This window comes from Pundamilia nyererei, unplaced genomic scaffold, assembly GCF_000239375.1.
Source record: "Pundamilia nyererei isolate P.nyererei 1_Seehausen unplaced genomic scaffold, PunNye1.0 scaffold00279, whole genome shotgun sequence".
In the NCBI taxonomy this organism is placed as follows: domain Eukaryota; kingdom Metazoa; phylum Chordata; class Actinopteri; order Cichliformes; family Cichlidae; genus Pundamilia; species Pundamilia nyererei.
This window is the reverse complement of record NW_005187680.1, coordinates 116,710-143,588: the sequence shown is the minus strand read 5'-3', so window position 1 is coordinate 143,588 and position 26,879 is coordinate 116,710. Positions and strand designations below refer to the sequence as shown.

The window sequence follows — 26,879 nt, the reverse complement described above, 5'->3', positions numbered from 1 at the left end:
ATATTAATCAATATGTGGATCGTGCTTTTCCAACCACGAATAGCAGAGGATCAGAGGAGTGTCAGGTGAAGCAAATGTGAAAAATGAAATGGATTCCCAGTGAGACTAGTTTGAAGATCACATTCTGCATTGGGTCTGCTGGGTCCCATTTTTTTAGGCCAGTCTGTACTGTTAGAGGCCTAAAGGCCAACACATAGAAGTAGACCCAAAAGCAGAATCAAGGGACAACTGACTAGCAGTTAACAATGCTTTATTGAACACAGGAAAATAAAACTGGAAATGTGGAAAATGTAGTCTCTGATGTGGGAATCACTGAAACAGAGGGAGAGGGAGATTAACTTCTGAATGAAAGGCAGTTTGGCTCAAAATTTGAGCACTGAGTTAATATAATGGCTTACTTTCCAACCTAAGGGAAATAAGCCCCAGGAAAGGTGACCAAGTCAGTGTCCAGCTGAAAAGCAGGATGAGAGAGATGGTTGATCAAATTCTTCATTTCCAGAGATCCAGAGTGAAGGGGCGGGCAGGCAGGTGAGGCTAATGCGGCCGAAACTTGTAGCCAGAGTGAATGTGTGGTGGCAGATACTGTATGATGCTGCCTGAGTAGATTTTTCCCTGACAGCACCTCGAGCTGTCGTGTTTCTTTCAGACTGCATCTTTTGTACAAGTTATTGATTTTTGTAGAATATAAAATATAGATATAGGTAAATATATAGGTCCCTTGCCTGATAAAGGATTGTGTAAAGGGTTTAGTTCACACCCTTGCAAAACAGCCATGCTCTACTATATTTATTTTTGATTAAATATTGTAATTTTTCTGGGCCTTAATATTGTCACATAGGCACAAACAAATCTTACACCAGCAGACGAAACTTTCAACATCTACCAAGGGAAGAAGCAAAGTTTATGTTCAGAACACCCATTTTATTCATCTGCTTGAACACCTTCGAAAAAGGTGTTGAAAAGCACAATGCTAAAATGTTTGAGACTTTAATGGAGAGCAATATCTTGCAGTTTCTGAGGTTTTATTTTAGCTTTTTCTCTTGTTTTATGTTGCAGTGTATGTATGAAAACAGCCAAGCATTCTTAGCTGTGCAGCTATTTGCTTGAGATCTTTCTAATGCCTGATACATCACAGAGCAGGCAGCTCCAAACCTTTCAACAACCTTAAAGAGACAGCAAGAATGAAAAGGTCAGCACCGAGGCACACTAGTCTTGTCATCTTCATGCATAAAATCCCATTCACCTCTGAAATCTACACAAGGAATCAAAGTTTGCAAAATGACTCCAGCTCATAGACAGTTTTACTCAGAGCTGCTGGTGCCAAATAACAATAAATATCACAGCAGTGTATATAGTTTAGACATAGTTTTCAGCTAGGGATAGATGTCTGTGCCAGGTGCTTTAGTTATGGATGTTAGGAGCTGGTTTGTGCAATGAAGTGATATGGAATGATATGGGGTGCTACAGAGCAATGGTGCTAGGTGTCAGGCAGTTGTTTGGGACCAACTTTAGAGTAATTGCATGAGTGGAAAGCATTAATGTATTATATGTAAGTGCACAAATAGAGGAAGTTTTCTCTACAGATTTCCCCTTCAAGGCTAGATTTTTGTGACCCCTCCTCCCCTCTTCCTGTAACCTTTTTTTTTCCTCAAGGAAACAATCAAACCCACAGTCACGGAAGTCATCGTTCTCAGGTGTCTCCGTGTAATCCATCACCCTGTTGTTTTCCTGTCTTATTTTAGGCCCTTCTCGTTCTTGGCTGTTGTCATGTTTTGTGTTTTTCTGCCTAAAAATGGAAGATAATGTCTGTGAATAGGCCCTGTCTGAGTTAAGAGCTAATAATATCAGTAGATTGTGTGATTTATGGTTTTTGCACAGAGAAAATAAATCCATGTGCATGTGTGCCTGCTCAGTAAGGCTTTCTTTCTCACTCAGCTATCCAAGGAACAAGGTCATCAGACACATGATAAAACATTTACCAGTATGTAAGCGCTCTGCTTACAGGTCTGTGCTGTATTCCTGTTGTGCAAGTTGAATGGTGTTGGCTCTAGATAAAAGTTTGAATAAAGCATGTATCACTGAAGTGGGCTCAATTTGACCCTTGAAATAACTGAACAATTTAGTATTGGCTTGTTAGGGTTGGGCTATTGAGTTATACGTAGGTAGGGCTATGTGATTAGTGTTTGCTTTCAGTGCTTTCATCACGTGGGCCTTTTGTAGATGTTAATCCAGTTTAAAAGAGCTCTTTTTAATTCTAGTCAAAGCTCATATTTATTTTTTTCTTTTGAGAAATTTGCTCTTATATAAAGGAAATCCACGACATTGCATCTAGGTTGGTACATATTTCCCAAAATGAGGATTGTTCTAATGTCCACAATGTTATATGAGCAAGGTCCTTCACTTACCATACACTAAATGTTCTTTCTGGGTTATTATTTAAAATGTTATTAATCCCCCGGGATTAATGGTAAATGGTAAATGGCCTGTATTTATATAGCGCCTTACTAGTCCCTAAGGACCCCAAAGCGCTTTACATATCCAGTCATCCACCCATTCACGCACACATTCACACACTGGTGATGGCAAGCTACATTGCAGCCACAGCCACCCTGGGGCGCACTGACAGAGGCGAGGCTGCCGGACACTGGCGCCACCAGGCCCTCTGACCACCACCAGTAGGCAACGGGTGAAGTGTCTTGCCCAAGGACACAACGACCGAGACTGTCCAAGTCGGGGCTCGAACCGGCAACCTTCCGATTACAAGGCGAACTCCCAACTCTTGAGCCACGATCGCACGATTAATAAAGTATTCTGATTCTGAATCCTATGACCTCATTGTTTTATCTTACCATACCAACCTAACCAACATACAAATGTACAACAATTACACAACAGTGCTGTGCAGCTGGAATTGGAAGGACTCTAACATGCAGCATATGCTTGCCACTGCCATCTCTGCAAATCTGGTGTGCACAACACTTATAATATAATCTTTTGGGGCATGCCACCATTTGCTTTGGCATGTTTGTTGTCATTTTGGCAATTTTTGTAACCTCACACATGCATCTGGTGCAGTTTCTTGCCTTGCTGGTTTGATTTTGGCTGTTCCTATTCCAGTGTCAGTAATGGGTTAAAGCGTGAGTATAAATGGTTATAAATGTGTTGACCATAACTGCGGAATAACAATGCAGAGCTAGAGCTTTGTGATATGGTTTTCAGTATTTCAATAGTAATTCAATAGTATTTGCTCATGGGTTAGTAACTGTTGGTGCAAGTGATTACAGTGTGGAAATTCTGTCATTAGTCTCCATGGTTATGAGTACCTGATTCTGACCTGATTCCTAATGAGGGGGAGGGAGCCACAGAGAGGTGAGGAATGAGGAGCCTTCTGAAAAACAATGCTTCTTTCACCTGCCTCTATAGCAGAGTGGAACAATGGTGACAAATCAGACACATCCATGCTCTCAAAGCACAAGTCACACAGAGCTGAAGTAAATGGTAGTCTCTGCTAAACACCAATTCTTTAAAAGAAGTTGAAATCATAATTTACTAAATTACTTCGCTTTGTCTGCCAGCAAATGAAATATAAATCAAGGAGGTGGGATGATTTATTTTTGCACAAGTACATATTCTTTGAAGTATGAGTAGAGATTACAAGGTTACTTTCAATTGTAAGGAGAAAAAAAACCAGTGTGTTTTTCTCCTGTGCACTTCTCCCTAGATAACATGTACTTTGGTTTATGGGGCCCTTGTTGTATTATAACCTTTGCCCTGCTCATTGTGTGACCTTTAACCACTTGAGGACGTGTTCCTCTGTGAAGAATAGTAGTCTTTATTCAGCCCTACACATGCACAGTAATTGATATTATGTCAGATAAATACATTTCAATGACTTTGGTTGTAAAAGCGTACCTGTAATTAGTTAATATTCATGAATGCTGATCATTGGTTAGTAGAAACAGATGTGACTCTGCTGGGAGCTCATCAGTGAACAGAACAATAAATCACAAAAGAATGGGGGTTTCTGGGGTGAAACAAATCATGCGATGACATGCAGCTAGCCCCCCTCAAACGTTTTCTACCACACCAGCATTAAAGTGTAACCTGCCACTTCAGAGACAGAGCAAGAAAACAGGAGGATTTCTTTCTACAACAGCAATTAACAAATCAGCCGTAGAACCTACCAAAATACTGTATTCTTACTATAGTCATCGTTTTGTCGTACAGATACACTATCATTTTATCTATATTTTATCTGGTTTCCTCTGGCTTCTGACTATACAATTATGTTTGCCTATTTAAATGCTCCCTGGGTCAAATGAACTCACAGATTCTCTGCAGAACTTGGCCAAGACACAAACAATACCTATAGCTGGCTTTCCTTCAGGGAGAAAGTACTATTAAGTACAAAAAGGATCTCCACTCCATGTGTTGATCCTTGAACTTGATCAGAGCAGTTTTGATTTGCACATGTTTCAGTAATTTTTATTTACACTATGGACAAAAGTACAGGGCCACCGATACATTTGCTGAGAATAACCTTAACCGTATATTAAATGTCATGTGGCAAGTTTCAAAATTACCACAAAATATCACCCTATTTATCTTTGCTTTTAATGTAAGCTAAATATAAATGATTTAATATGAACTATACCATGTTGTGTTAAAATTTTTATCAGATGTAAATAATTTAAGTTTGAATTAGCAACTATCAGTCGACCAACATAAAAAAAAAAGAAAAAGAGAAAGAAGAGGTCCACCAAAACATTATCTATAGCCAGTGTTTCCAAAAAGTATTTGTGGCAAGTATTAAGCAACACTGTATTAAAACTTTGTGAAACTGAGTTTGTGGTTTGCTTGTTGTAGATCTGAGACCATTGTGTTTGAGTGACAGGCCTCTTGGCATTACGCTGTCTCACTTTTGTACTGAGGAAACAGTGGAAAGGGCTCCACAGCCAGTAATTACAGTTATGTGAAAAAACACATCCCACAAGGAGAACGTCAGGCTTTGGCAAGGGAAAAGTTGTAGATTACATGAGATATTCAAGTGAAACACAAATACACATACACGTACAGCTTTTTGGTCCTGTCACAGTGAAGAAAAAATAGGACCTCTGGGCAAACCACTGACAAGACAGCTGGCAGAAATTTCGATTTAAAGGCCGGAAATTAGTTCAATAAATGTGTGTGCTATTCTCAGATTCCCTGTCTCGTACACACCCACATACACTCACACACACACAAGTAACACAAATGGACTTTAAAGTAGTGCAGAAGAGAATATCCCATTAGTTAAAGGCAGCAACTGAACGGTCTGTGGCTATTTCCCCCATGTCTGTCCAGGAACTGAGCTGCAACACACACACACACACACACACACACACACTCTTAGCTGTCACAGAGCCGACCAGGAAGACAGAACGGTGCCAAGCTGATGAAGGAAGAGGAAACGTAGAACTCTTAAAAGCATCCAAAGAGTTAAAAAGGAAACCGCTGTTTTGAATGATGAGTCAGGTTACGGGGAGCACTGACACACGAAACTTAAAAATTGTTACAGAAACTGAGCAGTCATCATTGCCTTGACATCACTATGACCCCAGCCTTGATGCTTGCAGTTTCAAATCAAACCCAAGGTTTCTTTGTCAGCACTGGCTGTCAGGTGAAATGAACACATTAGATTATTTAACCTAAAAGCATTAAATTAGACTACATCTGAGGAAAAAAAAGCAGAAAGAAACACTATATATTTAGAGACTTTACAAAAATGAATAGTGTGTGGAAGATATGAGGAATTAGAAGCAAGCTTCTAGCTTTAGTAGAATTCTCTTGATATCATAAAAGAAGCCTCTCCATTTTTATTCAAGACTAAAAACTGGATTGCAAAAAAATAACACAAAATTCAAAATTTTCTGGATCAAACTTGCCGTTGCATTTTTGGGGAAGATTCATCCATTTAGGCAGCAGCAGGGAGAATTTCATGGTTTGAATGTAATTCTTGTACAATTAGTTTTAGGAGCATTTGTTCAGAAATATAAGATTTCCACATGACCTGATGATTGTGCAAAAAGAAACTTCAGGTAGTACCACCAGATGTACCACAACCACGAAGATTCTTCATGGCAGTCTGAAAAGTATTTGAGAGATGTAAGTATTTTTAGAAGCTTTAAAAAAATTTTTTTTAATGTATTCGGATGGAAACACGTGATATTGTTGTTCACTGTGTGAGATATTCTGAAAAACACATTTCCTTCTACAGGCATTTGTAATTTACAACTCCTCCTTACAGGGAATAAAAGAAAAACTTACTAAAACCAAGAGGCACTGCAGTGGAAGGTCGATGTCACAGATGAGGGGTTCCTCAAACATCTTTACCCCTCATCCTCCAGTCACACTCCTGTGGTTTTACTCTGATACTGTTGTAATGAAGCCCCTCAATTCACAGACAATTGAGTGTGTCATGCGCCGTGGTGCGCGGGCACGAAAGGATCCAGGTGCAGACTCCGAGCTAACAAAAAGACACTTTATTAAAACAACGAAAGGCGACCCGGGGAAAGTAGAGAGCAAAACAGAAACTAAAAATCCGGAGAAACAATGACACGAGGAAGCCGGGATTGGGACGGCGGGGGGCTGCAGTAGAAAGGGGAGATGATTACTAGGGAGCCAGGAAGCGGGGAGAACATATCAGGACTGAGTTAGAGTAGGGGCTTACGATAGAACGGAACCGTGGGAGCTCGGGAGGGAAGTGTGGCAGTCCGTGGGGGGCAGGAAGTCCGTGGAATGCGAGTGGGCCAGGTGAGCACCGTGAGATCCAGTTGAGCCGGAGGACAGGCAGGTAGCAGACGCCGAGTAGAAACCTGGACAGAAGTAGGCAGGTTAAACAAAGTTCCAAGCAGAAGAGAATGCACACTTTTCGAGGAAGTCTGGTTACCACTGTGGGGATGACTACGGACTGGCGTGGAGCATCCGTCAGCGCCGGATTAAGTGGATCTCCGTGTAATTACCGGGATGGAGAGCAGGTGTGCTGGTGATGGCCCAGCCCGGGGGTGTGGCTACCCGAGCATCACGCATTCCACAGACACAGGACCACGGACCATGACAGAGTGTAAACGGGGATTGTTTTTATGTGGTGAAGCTGTTTCTTTAGTACTTAGGTGTCAGTGGAAGAAAGGAGGTGGTGCTGGTAGCACTGTGTGTGTGTTTGTTTTGGGATTATGTGGGTATGAGGGGAGTCCAAGTATTGACTTTGAGATTATATCTATTTCACTCACACTGCAGTTCGGGAAAAATGAGGTCTTTCAATATAAACCCTCAAATATCCATCCTAAAGATGGAATACCAAGTGTACTGTGTTGTACTAGACAGCTTTTAAAAAAGGTTACGTCTTTAGCGTATAATTTCTGATATTATCCTAATATTAATTTAAGATGACCCTATAGTGCTCCAAAACTTATTTTACCATCTTGAACAGAACAGAAGGGTTGCGTATCTTATGGCTGAGTAAATATACTTGAATTTACAAAATGCTGATGACTGCATTCCAGTAGTGCTATAAGAAAGCCTTTGTTTTACTCCCTAGCAAAGTAGAGGCATTCATTACTTGCAATAAAGTGCAATGCCTGTTGTGCTTCAAAAGCACAATATTATTTAGAGAGTTGTAAATGGACAGCAGTGGTAGTACAGGGTAGAGCTGGGCGATATATCGAGTTTTTAAAAAATATCGATATATTTTTATACGAGATATAAGATGTGACCATATCCTTTATATCGATATAGTCTATGTTACGTTATAATTATACTTGCGGAGCCGCAAGTTTGCCTCTCTTTCGTCCACTTTCGTCTTTACGCAACGTTACTCGGCCTCGCCTCTCCTTCACTGAAAACAACTCCCCCTCCTCCCCCATCGCTTCACCTGCAGGAAGCGACAAGATGGACACGGCAAATCTCCGTTAACGAGTTACTGCGCATCGCCCCGTGCGTGGGGCTGGACGGCGTCAACGTGTTAGCTAGCTTACCACGCTAACGAGCTAACCACGCTAACGCCATGCAGCCCAGAGGTGCTGCACGGACTAAAACCCTTTCATTTTCTCAAAAGTTGACAGCGCGCCTTATGTATGAATTCTGGTTGTGCTTGATGGCCGCGAACCGATTTTATGTGGTACACGGCGCTCAGCAATCTGTCAAAAAATGTTTTAGTACGACTTTGGTGTAAGCTACGGAGCTGCACCGCTTGATGGATTGTCGGAGCATTACGGCTGAGCCTCGCGGAGTGATACGTACTGTGCTTCAACGTAATATTACCCTACTGTGTATAAGGACCATAAATGTCATCTGTTAAGAGACGTGGTTGCGAAGCGGATTACAAACTCCAGGCTGTCAAGTCAAGCAGTACAAGTTGGGAACAGAGCAGCTGTGAAATCTGTCTTTGTTATTGTGCTCAGCGTCTTTTAGTTTACATTTTGACTGCACATTTGTGAGCTTTTTGTTATGCACAAAAACAACATTGTTTTCTTTTATTTATGGAGCATTATTATTTAATAAATGCTCATAATTTATTTTTGAGTAAATTTTATGTACATCTGCTCTATGTTAATAAAAGTGCCCGTGTGACATCTGGGACACAGCTTTGACTAAGAACTCTCTTTTTGTTCTTACTTTATTGCTTTAAAAAAATATATCGAGATATATATCTTATATCGCCATCCAGCTAAAAAATATCGAGATATGAATTTTGGGTCATATCGCCCAGCCCTAGTACAGGGTATGAGTTTACAGTTTTACTGCCATGTCATGACAGTCCTGACTTTCCCAGGTTCCAGTTGAAAATTATAATGAATTCCAACTTCAAGAGGAACTCGGCATAATAATGGCAAGTAACCCTCTATCGTTCACACGATATCTGAAGCTTTAAATGTGAGGCTTGAGGTAATATTCCTGTGCTGGTACTTTCATCAAACAACAGACCATTGTGACTTTATACTCTAATGCATTAAATTATACACCAACTTTGACTGAGATGCAAAAAGACTCAGTTTAACAAATTAGTCATCTTGCACAACTCATATTTATTTGCTATCCAGTTCTGTTCATCTGATGTTAGAAGAGCACCTAGATTTTTTTTTAAAAAATCTATAAAAATTCTTAAACCTATTAATATCCTCTTTTAGTACAGAAGCTCGACTGTGCTAAACTAACTCTAGAAATCAATTAGTTTACAGTTTCAGAATGTATTTGGACAACATGAAGTTAAAATGTTATTCAATACTCCTTTTAGGTGAAATTACACAATAATAAATTACATTTTTATATATAAGAGAATAAAGTAACAACACTTCAAAACAAGCAAAATTGCCACTTTCTGTGGGTAGAATGCCCTCCTGTTCTCAAAATCTCCTGGAATTCATTTTAAGCACCCAATTTATTCTTCTTCCTCCCACACTTAGAATTCATGTGTCTGCATCTTCGCATCACACTGTAACAGGCCTCTCCCGGCAACAGATAAGACAGCAAAATCTTGGCCAACAGTCATAAAGCTGGGCATTGCTGGTGGTGCCTGGATGTCGCCACGACAGCAGTAAAGCAGCAGCCTTGTTGCTGACATGTCTGTAATTTCCGAGACTGTGCAGCTAATTCTGACCCAGCTATCATAAAGTGGAGTTGGAATGCAACCTTTGGTCGACAGTGCTGGCTTAAGCAACTAACAGGGGAACACACCCTGCTTATATACACAAAATTAAGTATTAATGCAAGCATATACATGAAAGTATACAGTAAAGCCTAATCACCAAGGCAAGCAGTATTATTAGAAATGCACAATGACAGTGGACCAGGGATCTGAATCAAGAGAAAGTTACCTGATAGTTTTAAAGTCCATGTATTTAGAAGTTAGCATGGGGCATGAAATGTCAAAAAAAATTGAATTGAAAAAGTTAAATAAAAAAATAAATAAAAAGTAATCATAAAACTTATGATATGGTTAACAATTATCACCTTTGCCCTTTGGAAGAAAGACTGTTGTGATCCCAGTATGGGAAAAATTTAAAATAAACATTAACCTGACTTTCTGTTGCAAGTCCGTATGAATGAAGTTCACATGAGCTGGCAGAAATAAATAAAGTTATAGATTATTAAAACTAGAGCAATCCACATTTGTGTGTGCATTTATAAAGATCATAAGAAATAATCAAAGCAATATAGCTGTAAACCAACTCTCAGTTTTCTGACACCTTTTATAATGAGCAATTCACTGCACTGGTGATCCAGCTTATGTGTTGAATATGGTTCTCTGTTGGCACTGCATTGGCAGACAGTAGGGAGCTATGGACAGACTCTTTTACCTGCAGAGAACATCTCTTGCCAGATGGAGGCAGTGTCTAAAGTATGTGGTACAATTAGTCTTTGGGATGCTGTTCCTCAGGTTGCCGTTGGCCCTTCAGGCAGGCCTGGAGAAGAGCTGAGGGGAAACAGTGTTTAAAAACAATGAAGTGTCCACTGAAGCCACTGTCTGTGCTTTTCATGCTGTATTTTTGTGTTTGTTTGTTTGTTTTTCTTTTTTTCTTTCTTCCATTGTTGGTTGGTTTCCGTCTCTGTTCCAGTCTACTTTCAGACAATCAGCTTACACACAGTTTCACGATGTTGGGTTTTTAGAGGACTGCACAGGAGCATGTGTGTGTCTGCATAGGCCCACTGTAGACTAATACCTGCACAAATACACACAACTGCCTACAACAAGTATTGCAAGGCAGTAAAAAAATTGACATGTATACCTAAAGTGTGGAGTGCTCTTTGCTAAAAGTAAATCTTGCAATGTGGTATAAAATCCCTGGCCATAAAATACCTCTTGGCAGTTCAGTGGATGGTTAATGGGCAAAATGTTTCAAAATAACTTTTCTTTTGATGGTCATTGTAACAATAAAAGGAAAAAAATAAAGTCAAATCAGATTAAAACAGCTTAAACTTCCCAATTTCTGCTTCAGTTTTACTAACACTTACTTTACACACATTACTTTATTAATATGGACCACAGCCTGAAATACTGACCCAAAAATTGATGTTTATAAAAAAGTAAAAATATCTACAAGTATTGAGATTGACTGTTGAAATAGCTGGAAATAATAATGGTAAGAAATAAAAGTAATGGCTAACAGGCTGAACTGCGACTAAAAATAATACATCTGTAAGTAGTAACACTTTAATTAAGTAGGTAAAATAGAGTAGGTTCAATTATTTTAATTAAATGTTTTAGTTGGGGAACAGTTTCGCCAATATGATTGATAGTTAAAAGTGTTGAAAACATTTTCAGAATATTCACCTACATGAATAAAACTGGAGTGATGCTGAGCAGGCAGTTTGCTTGTACAATAAAGATTCATTCAAAAATCATTCCATTCATCAGATTTTCAAAATTTGAATCAGTTTTATTAAATTTAACAGATTCAAAGACCCAAAACAACTCCTAACAAAATAATAGTTCCTTACATATTAACAAAACACAGATAATAAATTTAGATAATAATGTTTACAACAATTTCACACGTTGTTTTGTCTTCGATTTTTGAAGAAAAAATAATAATTGCACTTTCATTAAGATCAAATTTTAGAGCAGTAAAATGGTAAAAATTCTGATATGTCATCATGTCAGAATTAAAATGACTGCTCCTGGTTTTCAAATAACTCTTGCAGGATGCATTTTATCTCTTCTGTTTCTTGTAAAAATAAATCTACCATAATCTAAGCATCACCACTTAGAGACATAGAGCACAAAAGCCATTCTACATGGAGAACAGTGGGTCATAACTGGCTGGTTTTAGTGTCTACAATGACTTTTAACAGTCCTTATCTCAACACAAATAATGTGCCTATAAAAGTTAATTATCTACAAGGGAATGAGACATGTTCAACAGCCATAAAGGCATTTTCTGGATTTCTTTCTTGCAGTGACAACAACATGAAAACATGTTCTTGAAAACCTTATAGAAAACCATGACATTTTATCACATTAGTGACAGTAAGGAACATGAATGAAACTGTTATGAGTAGTCTTTGCAAGTTGCTATGACCCTTAGGTTTTAAACTTTAGTAGCATTAATAGCTATATGAATAACTGCATATAAAATGTGCCAGGTGTTTCTTACCTATAGAAGAGGTGGAACTTGGCACCCGAGAAACAAAGTCTGGAGCATTTTTTAAGCAATAAAAAATATGATCTTGACCAAAACTAACCAAGTTGTTTTGTGCATAACCATTAACAACAAACTTTGCTTTCCCCTCTGACAATTTCAGACTGAAGCAACGAATGACCCACACGAAGTTGGATGGAAGTCATAAAAAAGGGGGCTAAAGGAGTTAAAGCTCATAAAATCAAACTCAATCATCCTTGCATTGGTTTGCTGTGTAGATTATTACCAAAAACAGCAATATCTTTTAGCAATAGGTAGTAGTTGTTGTCCCTCTGAGGAAATGAAGTTGCTAGATATGAGTTTAGAAAAGCCAGGGCCAGTCCAGAGTCTTTGGAAAGCTCACATGCATCCTTCAAAAATGCAGTCCAGGAGAGCCGTTTATGCTTCCATTACATAGCCAGTGTGTTACAATATATAATATAGAAAATACATTAGATGTCCTTAGAATGAAATTGTACAGTCCCTCTTGATAACAGTGGGTCATAACTGTCTGGTGGGTCATAACTGTCTGGTTATGACCCACTATGTTGGCCCTCCACAGCTTCAGAGTTGTTAAGGAGAAGTTTCAGGATGGTGGGATAACCTTACTGATCAGTCAAGTCGGGTCAGTATTGCCCTTGTGGCAGAGCTTGTTCATGCTTGAGACAGCGCACACCAGGAATTCTGTGGAGCCAAGGAGGTCGGCGTAAATGGAAAATCCTCAAATTTAATGTCCACGTGTCCTGAGGCTGTGCTGTCCAACTGAGAAGCAGTCTACAGGAATAAAAGACATTCAAAAAATTACTAAACCTTTTTTTTGTTTTTTACAAAATGAGCATCATATTTTGCTCAAAATTACCGGAAACTAGTCATTTCACACACAAACCTATCAACAAAGTGTTTGGTGAGGTCTAATAAGGGCAGTCAGTTTTCCCATAGATTTCTATACAACCAGATGTGTATTTGCAACCAGAGAAGTCGCTCTCTGAGAGCTTGAAGGCCTGTGGTACATAGCCACAGGCCTTCAAGCTGGCTCTAGTTAAACCTTTACTCAAAAAGCCATCTCTAGACCCAGCAGTCTTAGCTAATTATAGGCTAATCTCCAACCTTCCTTTCATATCAAAAATCCTTGAAAGAATAGTTGTCAAACAGCTAACAGATCATCTGCAGAGGAATGGCTTATTTGAAGAGTTTCAGTCAGGTTTCAGAGTTCATCACAGACCTTAGTGCAGCGTTCGATACTGTTGACCATAATATCCTATTAGAGCGATTAGAACATGCTGTAGGTATTACAGGTACTGTGCTGCAGTGGTTTGTATCATATCTATCTAATAAACTCCACTTTGTGCATTTAAATGGAGAGTCCTCTTCACACATTGAGGTTAATTATGGAGTTCCACAGGGTTCAGTGCTAGGACCAGTTCTGTTTACATTATACATGCTTCCCTTAGGCAGCATCATTAGAAGACATAGCATACATTTTCACTGCTATGCAGATGACACCCAGCTCTATCTGTCCATGAAGCCAGATAACACACACCAATTAGTTAAACTGCAGGAATGTCTTAAAGACATAAAGACCTGGATGGCCGCTAACTTTTTGCTTCTTAATTCAGATAAAACTGAGGTTATTGTACTTGGCCCTGAAAAGCTTAGAAATATGGTATCTAACCAGATTCTTACTCTGGATGGCATTACCTTGGCCTCCAGTAACGCTGTGAGGAACCTTGGAGTCATTTTTGACCAGGATATGTCCTTCAATGCACATATTAAACAAATATGTAAGACTGCGTTCTTCCATTTGCGCAACATCTCTAAAATTAGAAATATCCTGTCTCAGAGTGACGCTGAAAAACTAGTTCATGCATTTATTACTTCCAGGCTGGACTACTGTAATTCATTATTATCAGGATGTCCAAAAAACTCACTGAAAAGCCTTCAGCTAATCCAAAATGCTGCAGCAAGAGTACTGACAGGGACTAGAAAGAGAGAGCATATTTCTCCTGTTTTGGCTTCCCTTCATTGGCTTCCTGTTAAATCCAGAATTGAATTCAAAATCCTGCTCCTCACATACAAGGTCTTAAATAATCAGGCCCCATCTTATCTTAATGACCTTGTAGTACCATATCACCCTATTAGAGCACTTCGCTCTCGCTCTGCAGGCCTACTTGTTTTTTCCTAGAGTACCGGTATTTAAAAGTAGAATGGGAGGGAGAGCCTTCAGTTTTCAGGCCCCTCTTCTGTGGAACCAGCTTCCAGTTTGGATTCGGGAGACAGACACTATCTCTACTTTTAAGATTAGGCTTAAAACTTTCCTTTTTGCTAAAGCATATAGTTAGGGCTGGACCAGGTGACCCTGAATCCTCCCTTAGTTATGCTGTAATAGACGTAGGCTGCCGGGGATTCCCATGATGCATTGAGTTTTTCCTTTCCAGTCACCTTTCTCACTCACTATGTATTAATAGACCTCTCTGCATTGAATCATACTTGTTATTAATCTCTGGTTCTCTTCCACAGCATGTCTTTTATCCTGTCTTCCTTCTCTCACCCCAACCGGTCACAGCAGATGACCGCCCCTCCCTGAGCCTGGTTCTGCCGGAGGTTTCTTCCTGTTAAAAGGGAGTTTTTCCTTCCCACTGTCGTCAAAGTGCTTGCTCATAGGGGGTCATATGATTGTTGGGTTTTTCTCTGTATCTATGAAGCGCCCTGAGGCGACTTTTGTTGTGATTTGGCGCTATATAAATAAAATTGAATTGAATTGAATTGTAGGTTGAAGGCATTGTGTTCACTTTTCATACCCAGAAATTTCACCTATCTTTATATGCTACTGCATGTCAAAAAATTTCAACATTGTCAAAGTTCCTGTATTTAGAACTTCATTAAAAAAGGCAAAGTTTCATATATTTATATATTTCAGCCTTTTGTTTTGAATTTTGATGATTAAAACTATTCAAAAATCAGAAACACAGTATCTCAAATTACCAGAATATTTCAGAAGATGAATCAAAAAAAGGATTTACACCAAAAATTACAGAAATATTCAACCTCTGTTGAAGGCTCCTTTCCTATGCTTTCTATCAGAGCAATGTGGAAAAGAGGCAATCAACTTGTGGAATTGCTTGGATATTAATTAAGCCCAGACTGCCTTGGGAGCAGCCATCTTTACTTTTGAATTTTACTTTTGGTATTCATCTTCCTCTTGACAATACCAGTGATTTGTGGTTAAGGTCAGGGGAGTTGGTTGGCCAATTGAGCATAGGCAAACAAACTATTGGGAAATAGTTTTGGCACTGTGGGCAGGTGCTGATTCCTTGTGGAAAAGAAAGTTGGGATAAAGCTTCTACAGTGTCTGCAGATGGGACATGTTCTAAAGCAACATCAACCAACAAATCAAGAAAGACTGAAAACGTCACACTGCACTTTAAACACCATCAGTTCTTCGGCATGTCACTCTTTTTATGAGTTGTAAGCGATATTCATCAAAACAAAAAGGATTCATTTATTATACTTCATATAAAATGAATGTGGAATAAACCTTACATGTTTAAATTACTACTAAACAAACCACCATAATCAACACAACATTATTTTATTAAAGAAAAATACTAGTAAATTCTATGGATGTAACTGGCTAGCTGACTGATTGGACTGGGTAGTGCTAGTATCCCCGGAAGTAACGATGTTAGTCAATTGCAGACATGCTCTTTCCACCCCTTTAAATTTATTGATTGAAATCTAATGTTTCTTTAAGCCAGTGGTTCCCAAACTTTTTTCGTTAGGCCCCCCTTTGTTTTACAAGAAAAATCTTCGTGACCCCACAACACCTAATCCCACCCACCTGCCCCCCCAGCACAAACACATCCTCCAGCCACACACACCCATATTTTGTTTTCAAACTCCATTGCGGGTTATTTCACACCACAAACATTTAGTAAACAATTACATGAATAAAAGTAAACTGCAATAAATTACAGGTAGCAATGAAATAAATTAGCCTACTAACTCTTTTACACTACGCCCACACCTACACGGGTATTTTTGAAAATGCTGTTTTTCTATGCGTTTGGGCCTTTCGTCCACACATAAACGGCTTTTGAAATCACCGAAAAATGCAATTTTTTTTTAACTCCGTATTTGTGTTTACGTGTGGACGAGGAATACAGAGTTCGTCACGCAAGGTATGTGCCTTTTTTCACGTCACGCTGTGCGTCACGTTATTGTTTACATGAGATGAATTTCTACAATGGCAGATAGAGACAAAATACTGTTAATCTACCTGCAGTTTTTACACGCTTACATATACACACGCAGTTACTGTCCCTCCATTTAGAAAGGCAGGGGCGTCATGGTGTGATTATTTTACATGTAGTTGTTTTTTTCCTGTGTAATAATGTTCAACATTGCTATCAATACATTTTTCAAAAAAATGCCTCTCTGTGCAAAATGGGTTTAAAAACATAAACAGCTGTGGGATGCTGTTTGTCCTGATTTAGACAGGGGGAACAAACTGTGGCAGGATCAGCCTGATGTTATTTGTATCCCACTGTAACGTTACTGTATAAAGAGCAAACATCTCCAAAATGTCAGGAGTAGTTAGTCATTACAAGAAGTGTTTGTGAACTAAAAATCAAGAATCTGGGCTACTGTCTGTCCGTGGTTTGGAGAGCCCAGCGCGTGCTCCCCGCGCAGGCGGAAGTAATTCTGTCGCAGGGACCAACCTTGGCACTTGTGCAGGTGAAGCCAATGGGAAGATATGCTTTACCATATTTTCTAGTCTTTGGCTTGGAAGGAAGTTGGTTTGGAAACATTTTAGGCGATGCTTCATCTCCTGCTTTGCGTTTGTGTGGAAGCCCGTCAAAAACCTGTCCATTATGCTAGCAGTGTCCAAGCGTTCTTTTTTTTCCTTTTCATACGCGCCCCTCCTGCAATGGCGGGCCCCACACTTTGGGAACCTCTGCTTTAAGCAATCTAGGCAGAACATTTCCTTAAAGTAACTGAATGAATGGAGTCATGTCGATGAATGCATGTGATTATAGCACATTAGGCTCTATATCATCACCTTCATTGACAAGTTAATTCGGATCCAGTGGATTAAACTCCAAAAAGAAACCCGTGAAGGTTTGGGAGTGGAAGAGCAAGCAAAATCCTTCAGACTTAAAACATTTATACGCTCACGACCTGGAATTTTTAGTCACCTCTTCTTTCACATCTTTTTTTGTGAGTATGACAGAGCTTAACGTCTTAAACATGGTTACTTCCTACAATCACTTTTGCACCATTGCTCTTATTGATGTGGTTTTAGCATGTTAGAATCAAGCTGAAAGGAGCATTTTCATAAAGGTCAGACATTTCTGAAGGACCTTTAACAGCTTGAGAAATTCCAAATATTGACAAGCCATTGGCAGAGGGATATGGGAGAGAGATCTAGACAGATATTTTTCACAGATGCTTCAGCAAATTTCATGTGCCACTTACTAGCCGACAAGGAGTACAGAGGTCTAACCCAAGACTTTGTGGACTGGTGCCAGCTGAACTACCTCCAGATCAACGCCAGTAAAACCAAGGAACTGGTGGTAGACTTCCGCAGGCACAAGCATTCTCCACTGCAACCACTGAACATCCAAGGTATGGACATTGAGGCTGTGGACAGCTACAGGTACCTTGGTGTTCATCTGAACAATAGACTGGACTGGACTCATAACTCAGACGCCCTCTACAGGAAAGGGCAGAGCAGGCTGTACCTGCTGCGGAGACTCAGGTCGTTTGGAGTGGAGGGCCCACTCCTGAAGACCTTCTATGACTCTGTTGTGGCTTCTGCTATCTTTTATGGCGTGGTCTGCTGGGGCGGCAGCATCTCTGCTGGGGACAGGAAGAGACTGAACAGGGTGATCCGAAGGGCCAGCTCTGTTCTAGGATGCCCTCTGGACCCAGTGGAGGTGGTGAGTGACAGGAGAACGGCGGCTAAGCTGTCATCCCTGATGGACAACATCTCCCACCCCATTCAGCAGACTGTGACAGCACTGAGCAGCTCCTTCAGTGGGAGACTGCGGCACCCACGGTGTGGGACGGAGAGATTTCGCAGGTCTTTCCTCCCCACTGCTGTCAGACTCCATAATAAAGACTAACTGATCAAGCACACACATCCATACATATGCAATAATACTAAGTGCAATAATCCTTTCTGTCATCGTTGTATTTTTACTCAGTTGTATATAGTATTTGTATTTGTATTCTATTTTTATCTTATTGTATATTTATTTTATTTTATTCTACTGTATATAGTATTTTATTTTATTCTATTCTGTACAGTTGTGTACTGTATTTATTCTTATTGTATTCTAATTTTTGCCTCATAACTTTTGCACTGTCCACTCCTGCTGTGACAAAACAAATTTCCCACATGTGGGACTAATAAAGGTTATCTTATCTTATCTTATCTTATGTGCAAGGAGAGTTTAAAAAGAAAAAATAGATGCATTAAAAAAACACAAAAGAATAGCCAAAACTAAAATCTGTTGAGCAGTTGTTTAAATAATTGCTGCTCAATTTAGTTTCTACACAGTCAAACATAGAATTTGCATGGAAAACCTTTTACCTGAGTGGCAGATGTGACAGTCTGTCCAGCATAGGGTGACGGGGCCATGTTGGGTTCACTCTTAATAGTGGAAGCGTGCTCTGAGACTGACAGGGAGGTTGGGGAGCCGGTGTCAGAGGTGATAGATCCTGAAGAATCAGCAGGATGATAATATGAGCTATTATTATGTTAATACACTGAGATGCTTTTCAGAATGGTTTGCAGATTCTGAAAAACTTTTAACCCAGAAAGGGTTAGAGAAGGCAGATTCTCAAACAATTCTGGCATAATCTTTTTGTTTTTCTTGCTTATTTCATTTCTTGTTAGTAGCTACTCACATGACTGACACTGCTTTCATTAACCAGCTTTTTCTTCTACACAACATCCTACATATTTTAGTGTCTGTTTGACCTACCTGTGGATGTTTTATTCTTGGGCATCTTGGGTTTCCGCTTCCTTGTCTGAATGCTCTCTTTCTTCATTGCGAGAGGTCTGGGCACCTGGAAGGAATACAGCAACACAAATAAGTTCAGTCTACCTCCCAGGCCCTAATACAACAGAGGCTACAGTGTCATGACAACCCACACAACCTCTCCTCCCACACTCTGATAACAGTGACCACAGTGCCCTTGGAGAGGTTTTACGCTGTGCAAATAATGAGCTGCTCCCTGCTGGAGCAAGAAGCTTGCTGAAAGAGCCTTTTAGCATGGCCTACCCCATGTAGCTTCATGTAGAGGCCACAGGCATTACAGACAGGTTCTCCCTCAGCGTTGCGTCTCCACAGTGTGGTGGTGCTGGTATGGCAGTTAGTGCAGCACAAGCCGGCCCGGCGTGATGTGGTCTGCTGCAGGAGGACATATTTGAATGGTAAATTATCAACTGTCTGAAATCACAGATCACATCTTGAAGTAAGGTTTGAGAAATTGGCGTTAAGCTGTTCCCTCAACTTTTCCAATGAATTGCAGGATGCTGGTATGTTTGGTATAACAATGATGAATGCCCCCAGGCCCATGCAAAAAAGAAAATAATAACTCATTAGCTGGGCAACATGTAAAGGCAACATAAATAATTCTTTCATGTGTGAATATCTGTTTGGTTTGGGGCGAAACAAAAGCAGCAGCAGAAAATCCCGTTGCTAAGCAGAAACTTGTCTAAAAACAGCTCGAATCAAGGGCAAGGTCAGCACAGGACAAATAAAAAACAGTAAAAAAAAAAAGCCTTGTTGTGGAAATAGTTTGTTGAGTAGCTGACAGTCACAGTTGCTTTGGAGCTGGAAGTTCCTGGGAAATACAGAGCCTTTGAAGCCTCCATGCACTAACATTGCCGTTCACATTTTCTGAATTATTACTAATTAATATCTCCTTTAACCTCCCAGGACCTAGCGTCCACATATGTGGACATCACATTTTGGGTTATTTAGACCAAAATACTCAGTTTTGGTCTACATGGGCCTGATATCCACTTACGAGAACATTATACTGCTACTGTTCTGTCAAAATTGTAAACAAATATGTGGCTCTCATTTTTCTTAAAAACAAAAATAAGGTTAAAAAAATCTGGTAATTCTTTGTTTTTACTTTCATCAGGCCCCAATGTGACCAAATATCAAAGAGAAATTAAAAATGCATGCCGTGGAAGAGTTCGGGTATCAGGAGGTTAAAACAAGAAACAAGATATATTAGATCTACCAAAGAATCTGGGCATAAAGACCTAAGTCACATGAGAAAAGTAAAGTGTTCAATAAGTGTCTTATTGGAGATTTAATACTTTGACAGTGATGCATTTTTGCTTATCTTGCTGATTACCAGTAATTCATTTCAACATTTAACTTTATACACTAATAACAATATAACTTGGCCATTTAAGGAAAGCATGGGTGTTATCTGAATCCCTGCTTAGCTGCTTCAGTCGTCCCCTGTTTTCTCCTCATTGTTATCAAGTCTTTGCTTATTTTGGATTTCTTTTCATAATTGTGCATTAAGATACTTTCATTTTTATTAATGAAGTGTCACTGGAATAACTGTTTTTAAAAAAATATAATATCAGATTACAAAAACAAACGGAACAATTTTAAAGCAAAAATTTTCTTTTTCTTTATCCCAGCTTCCCCCAGAGTGATGATTTGCTGTATCAGTATAAATAGAACATGGTTGGTTTTAAACTGTAGACTGAAGAAAAACAGTCTTAACATAACTGCAGGTTCAGTTTGTAACCAGCTTGTCAAAAGCTATAAAAGCAATAATGTGCAATGTAATTTCCATTTGATGAGTAAGCCATGAGAGAAAGTTTCACAACAGAGTGTTTATTCTCATTATATTACAGTCAAATATGGTTGCAGGCACTTAAATGATAATTGTTGCATGCAGTTACCACAGTTTGATGGAGGAGATGTTATGCCTGTTCGAAGATTTTAAGGACAAAATAATTTCAAAAAGATGTCTAGAAATGAGCCTCTGGAGAAAAAAAATGGAACACACCAGCTTACAGTACTAGAAAAATGTATAGTTGTTTAACTTTGTGGTAAAAATATAAGTGTGTCAGAGATGAAATATGAATTTGCATCTTTATGCTTTTGATTATCTGCTGGTAAATTAAGGTAGTTGAAAAAGTCTGTATATTTTTTTTATTTCTTGTTAGAATGAATAATAGTCTTTTATTTTCAAGACCGTTGCTTTGATTCTTTTGCTGACTCTGCTCTCCTTTTGCAACATTAAAGTGCAACACACAATCCATGTGTGTGTACAATCCATTGAAAAAAAAATCGGAAAGGCCCCCTCATAGTAATAGTTTATGTATTTTTTAAATTATTGAATATTTGAATATTAATGAGGATTACATTTACTGATGATTTCCAAATGATTTTATAGTTTAAATTACACCAGACGATAAATTCAGCTAAAAGGAATCGATAAATAAACTATTTGGAGTCTGTTGAATGGCAGAGTGGTTTGAAAAATGCAAATCATGAGGTAGGCTGACTCGGTATCGCCCAAGTGTAATATAGGCTACATAGTTATACTATGTTTTTTCGATCTATCGGCGAGTCTTACCAGCCGTTTCTGCGGCTTGATGAGGGGCCTGTTGATGCCGTTCATCTTGTGATAGAGGCCGCAGGCGTTACACAAGTAGTGCCCGGTCCCGTCTCTGCGCCACAGCGGGGTCGACACGGAGCCACAGTTGACGCACTCCCTGCCCTCCGTGGGCATGTCGTCTATCAGGTCTGAACACAGACAGGGAAAACGCACATTAGACTGAATGCATGTACACATATACCATAACTCTGCACATTACATGATTATTTCATGGCTGTTGGCCAGTTTATTTCATTTGAGTTTAGGAGATTATTTAGGCCTAAACGTTTACATGGTACTCGTGTTCACTTCCAGTTTGTCCAACGTGACCAATCTCTGACGATCTCTAACACTTCTTATCTCCGTGGTTTCACGACGTTTTGGTCTCTCTGGTACCCTTAGATGAATACATTCAAAAGACTACATGCCTTATTACAACACCTTCTTCTGAACTTTTACAGCGTACGCGGGCGTGCGTGGCGCTGTCGTGGCTACGGTCCAGTGCCTGATGAATAGCCAGGGAGGAATGTAACCCGCCACCACGCAACCCCCACCCCCCATCCCAGTCCGTATGATGAAGGGCGCTCAAACGCATGCGAATGAATCAAATAGAGGAATCTGTTTGGGGGGTAGCATTTTCAGCGGCCACCCCCCACCCCGCCACCCCCTCCGCCATCACCTCAACCTCCACATTCATCACTCTCTGACACACTACGGACTCCTGGCATTAATTGCTCAAATACCTAATCCCTCCATCGATAAACCAGAGAAAGAGAGACAGAAAGAGCGAGCCAGACCTGAAGTAGACCACGTCCGTCGGGACAAAGCTGTCCCGGACTCACCCTTTGAACTTGTGATTGTATTTCTCATCGTTTCGGAGGAAAAGAATTCATCACAAAATAAAGGGCGAGTAAAACTGAAAAGGGTCATTGCGTTTTAATTACCAAACACTTTACATGAATAATATTAACCGAAAGATTTTCTGAAATACTAGTTATTCATATTTAAGATGACTGAGAATAATTAATGGGTTTATGTTTCCGTAAACGGTCCAAATTAATCTTCACAGTCAGCCTAAAGATAATCATCATCTCCAATGCTTAGGGTTGGAAATAATGACATGAAAATTTGGATTTGAGATCAAAACACAAAACACTAGATTGCTTTAGAACATGAAAACCCTTAAACTAAACACATATGTTACATAAAAAATACATGCGCTTAGAAAGTGAGTTAGCAGCGTTTATAGTGATCTATGAGTAGTAAAATGATAAAACTAGCCATGATGAGATAAATGAACTCTGTAAAAAAAGTTAACGTCCCATAAGTTGAATAGCCTCATGGTTAGACTTATCCCCTTGGCTGAAAACGTTTCTTTTTTGTTCAAATTAAAATAATTTATGCGTTCAAGTCCCCAAATGTTGATTCGGTTAATGCACTTATAATAAGTAATCGGCTGTGCGCTTCATTGCTATGTCATTAAACTTTAGCTCTACCCAGTGATTATTTAATCGTTTTTGAAATATTTGAATGCAGAATCACAAAACATCAAAGCTTGTTTCGTCCCCGTCAATCAAATTAAAAGAAAGCAGGAAAGAAGCAAAACTGCACCAATAAATGTTTTTTTATTTCTTTATAGGGGCGATGGAAACTTTATTGTTAACACATTTTAACTATCAAGACTGTTCTGACCATAAACTCTGCCCAAGTATTTAAGGCCATAAAGACCGACTAGTTTTGTTTTCCTTTGTGCACAAATTTAAATGCCTGATACGTAAAATATCCATGTCAATCCTGGGACCTAAAAAAAGGGCCCACTAACAAATGTGGGCCAGAGATCCCCCATTAGTTTATGAAGATATTAATACTTTACCACTAAGAATACTGCAAGAGATGTATGAACTTGTATGAACATTTATGTTCAATTATCATGTTTACCTAATGAAAAGATAAACCCATTTGAACTCACTGTTGATCCTTTCTATAATAATGGACTCTTTAATTAAACCAACAATACACTAAAGAGTTAAATTGGGTTTCATTTATCTGTTAACATTTTTAAGTGGTGTCAAACCATCAAACTCTTCTAAATCATGAACTTCAAACACTCCTGTCTCCCCGATCCAACACGTGGCCTCCAAATAAATGCTGACGGCTACACTTAGAGACGTTTCGACTGTCTGATCAAGGTGATAACCGCTCTTATTGTCACGGCAGTGGCCCTTTTCACTGGGCTTTTCTCTCCCCGTGTGAAGGTCGTGATTAAACCAGGGAATTAAATTAACATTTTAATTGATCCCCCTTTAGCGTCACTCTCTTCTTGATGAATGTGTATTGTTTAAATCTAATGTGGGATTGTTAGGGGACTTTGATTTAATCACCGACCGCATGACACAAGCATTATGTTTACAGGCCTCTCTGTCAGCCGCTGTAATAAATAACTGCCTGGCCTTTACAACCGGTAAATGAGGTTTAAAAAGAACCTCTGCCATGTTAAAAACAATAACAATGATTGTGGAGCAACAACAACACCGTTTTCACGAACAAAATGTTCAGAATATTCAATTCGTCTTATTGATGCTGACATTTGGACATTAAGCAACCAATAATTAGAAGACATAAAGCAAGCATAGACTGACGTGATTGTTATTATGTTCTTAATATTTGGAAGGAATATGCAACAATTTAGCTTACGAGTGTTTTCAAGCGGTAATATGATCTTGTGGCTACAAAAAAACAGAAAACATCATTCCCCGCGTTGAAAACATATTAAAAATGATCAAATTATGAAAAATTATTTTATGAATAAAAAATATTTACTGTCAGTCTTTCATACTTCGTTAAAAAAATAATTTTAAAAATTCCAGTAAATCAGAGGGAACCGGGATTTCGCAATAGTTTTAGAAACTTGATTTATGTGCTTACCCAGACTGGATCTTCTCCCCGACAGACCACCTTGTCGGCCCTGCAGGCTTATCACCCCGCTTTCGAAATGTCCCGGCGTCCAGGAGGATGTCGCCATCTCGGGGCTCATGTAGGCGTACGGGTTGGAGTAGGAACCTCCGACTGAGCGCACCAGAGCGCCTCCGTACTGGTCAGAGCGAGCTCCGTTTCCGAGAACCAGCGGGCTCTGGTAAGTTGCATCTCGCCCGGTGTTGGTGCTCACGGGCGGGCTGTGCGAGTAGGAGAATCCATGTGAGGGATGGGGGCTGCTGGGCGTGAAGGAAGAGCCGTCTGTGCCGGCCTGGGGCCAGCCGTGATGACTACTGAGACCGTGAGACTGATGGGGCGAGTCGCAGGTTTGCAGGTAGGGCAGGGTGGGCAGCATGGCAGGAACTCTGGTGGAAGGGACGTAGACGGGAGAGCTGGCCGAGGGATGGATGTAATTCCCGGTGTCATGCGTGTAATGGGACTGATTGGAAGAAAAGGCCAGGCTTTGATACATTTTCTCTCTTTAAAATCTACTTCCTGGCGGAAAACTGGAAAAACACGGGGAGGGCTTCCTCAGCCAGTCGCAGGACTGCAGAGATGTCCACAAATCTCATCCACACTCTCCTGAGGAACTTTTGTGCCTTGATGTGAATCCTGCATTGTTATAAATGTACAGAGAAAGAAGATAGCTGAAAAAACACTGGAAAGGTTTCATGGGCAACTGATCCACCCACCCAGCCTTAAGCTTTATTGCGCAAAAATAAAACCTATTTTTCCCCAATCAATGAGCCATGCCAAAAGGAAAGTTCGACAATCCGCGTCAGACATATTTCACCTATATCACCTTGAGACATGGAATGGATTAGAATGACATTAATGATCAAGGATATCTGCACACTCGGAGGCGACTATCAGCAACCCCACACATCCTGCGCCTCCGCAGTTGGCTCATTAAATCAGAAACGGAAACTCAATCAAACACCACAAAAGATAGCGAGCTCCCCTTCCATATCTGTGATGCATATACTTTCTATCAATAGTATATCAAAACACATAAAACGTTGATAATGGTTCTGCGCCGTGTACAAGAGGAACGCAGTTTCTTTCCAAGGGCTCTCAGTGCATTATCTCACCAGATAAGGACGGTCGGGTGATAAAGCAGTCTGGTCTTTTACCAGTCAAAAATTTCAGCAGACAAGCGCAGTAGGCAAACTTTCTCCCTCCGTACCCACGCAGACAGACGATGGAGCTCAGCCGAGCCTCTCCAAATAGCTCGGTTTTAGTGCGTTAAAGTTGCTCACAAGTGGTGGAAGATAAATGTAAGCAAAAGTAAAAAGATTTTTTTCCAGGGGGAGGGGGAAGGGGAGTCCGGGATCACTGGAGCGCTCTTCTTCCTCTGCGTATATCTGGAGATAGGTACTGTCGCTGATAATTGCTGTTATGAGTGTGCGTCTATTCGCTCTCCTACTGGAAAATTTGTACGGGAGTAAAACACGTGACACAGATCGGCGATCTGATGTAGACCTGGGTGGGAACGGCGGAGGGGAGGGAAGGAAGGCGCTAAGGAGGGAGGACCCCTGGGTAGGACAGGGCAGGAGAGCTCAAACCTGAGAATTGAGGACTTCTAAAGTGTAAACTAATAAAACCCTGTTCTGTTTGATAGGACGAAGGATATGGAGGCTCCATTGGCGCTTTATACACAGCAGTATTCACGATCATTGCCTTTACGCTTCATTCTACAGGGGAATTTAATGCACGACTTTTTTTTAAATTCACCTGGAAAATCATGTTTTAAGGTTTTCCACATTTGAAACAAATAAAAACAATACCCGTCTTACTGCTCCCAAAGTTTCCATTTTCATAACAATTAAATCAGCTCCTCAAGGTATAAAAGTGCAGAATGAAACTGAAAGATACTTTTTTAGATTAAAACTATTACGTTTACCTGTCCATTGGAAAAAGAGAAAGAAATAGAACTAGAACAATAACCTACTGTATATAAAACAATCACTTTAGGCGTAGCTGGTAGCTCACAGAAACCAATGGGAATTATTGGTGATTTAAGCGTCAATTAACCTTTGACTAAAAAAAAAAAAATAGCAGGTTAAAAATACAAAATATACAGAGAAATATACGGAAGTTAATTCC

The 26,879-nt window shown here is 39.9% G+C and overlaps 1 protein-coding gene across 1 annotated transcript; it reads right to left on the bottom strand.

The window, feature by feature from the left end:
- Positions 1-11,398: 11,398 nt before the first annotated feature.
- Positions 11,399-26,201, bottom strand: gata5 (GATA binding protein 5). The gene is made up of 7 exons (XM_005750579.1): positions 25,865-26,201; positions 24,726-25,385; positions 21,780-21,949; positions 19,445-19,573; positions 19,145-19,229; positions 18,751-18,878; positions 11,399-12,929 (listed from the first exon to the last, which is right to left on the bottom strand). Exons 2-7 carry the CDS (start codon positions 25,243-25,245, stop codon positions 12,810-12,812), a joined length of 1,152 nt encoding a protein of 383 aa, XP_005750636.1. The 5' UTR covers positions 25,246-25,385; positions 25,865-26,201; the 3' UTR covers positions 11,399-12,809.
- Positions 26,202-26,879: the final 678 nt, after the last annotated feature.

What these genes read in the sequence shown, in the direction of transcription:
- gata5 (XM_005750579.1), bottom strand. Translation starts at nt 25,245, where the DNA reads ATGTATCAAAGCCTGGCCTTTTCTTCCAATCAGTCCCATTACACGCAT. An exon ending in TCAAGCCGCAGAAACGGCTG is followed by an intron (nt 19,574 to 21,779) that starts GTAAGACTCGCC and finishes GTCCTCCTGCAG; the next exon opens with CAGACCACATCACGCCGGGC. An exon ending in CTGTCACATCTGCCACTCAG is followed by an intron (nt 12,930 to 18,750) that starts GTAAAAGGTTTT and finishes TTATTCCTGTAG; the next exon opens with ACTGCTTCTCAGTTGGACAG.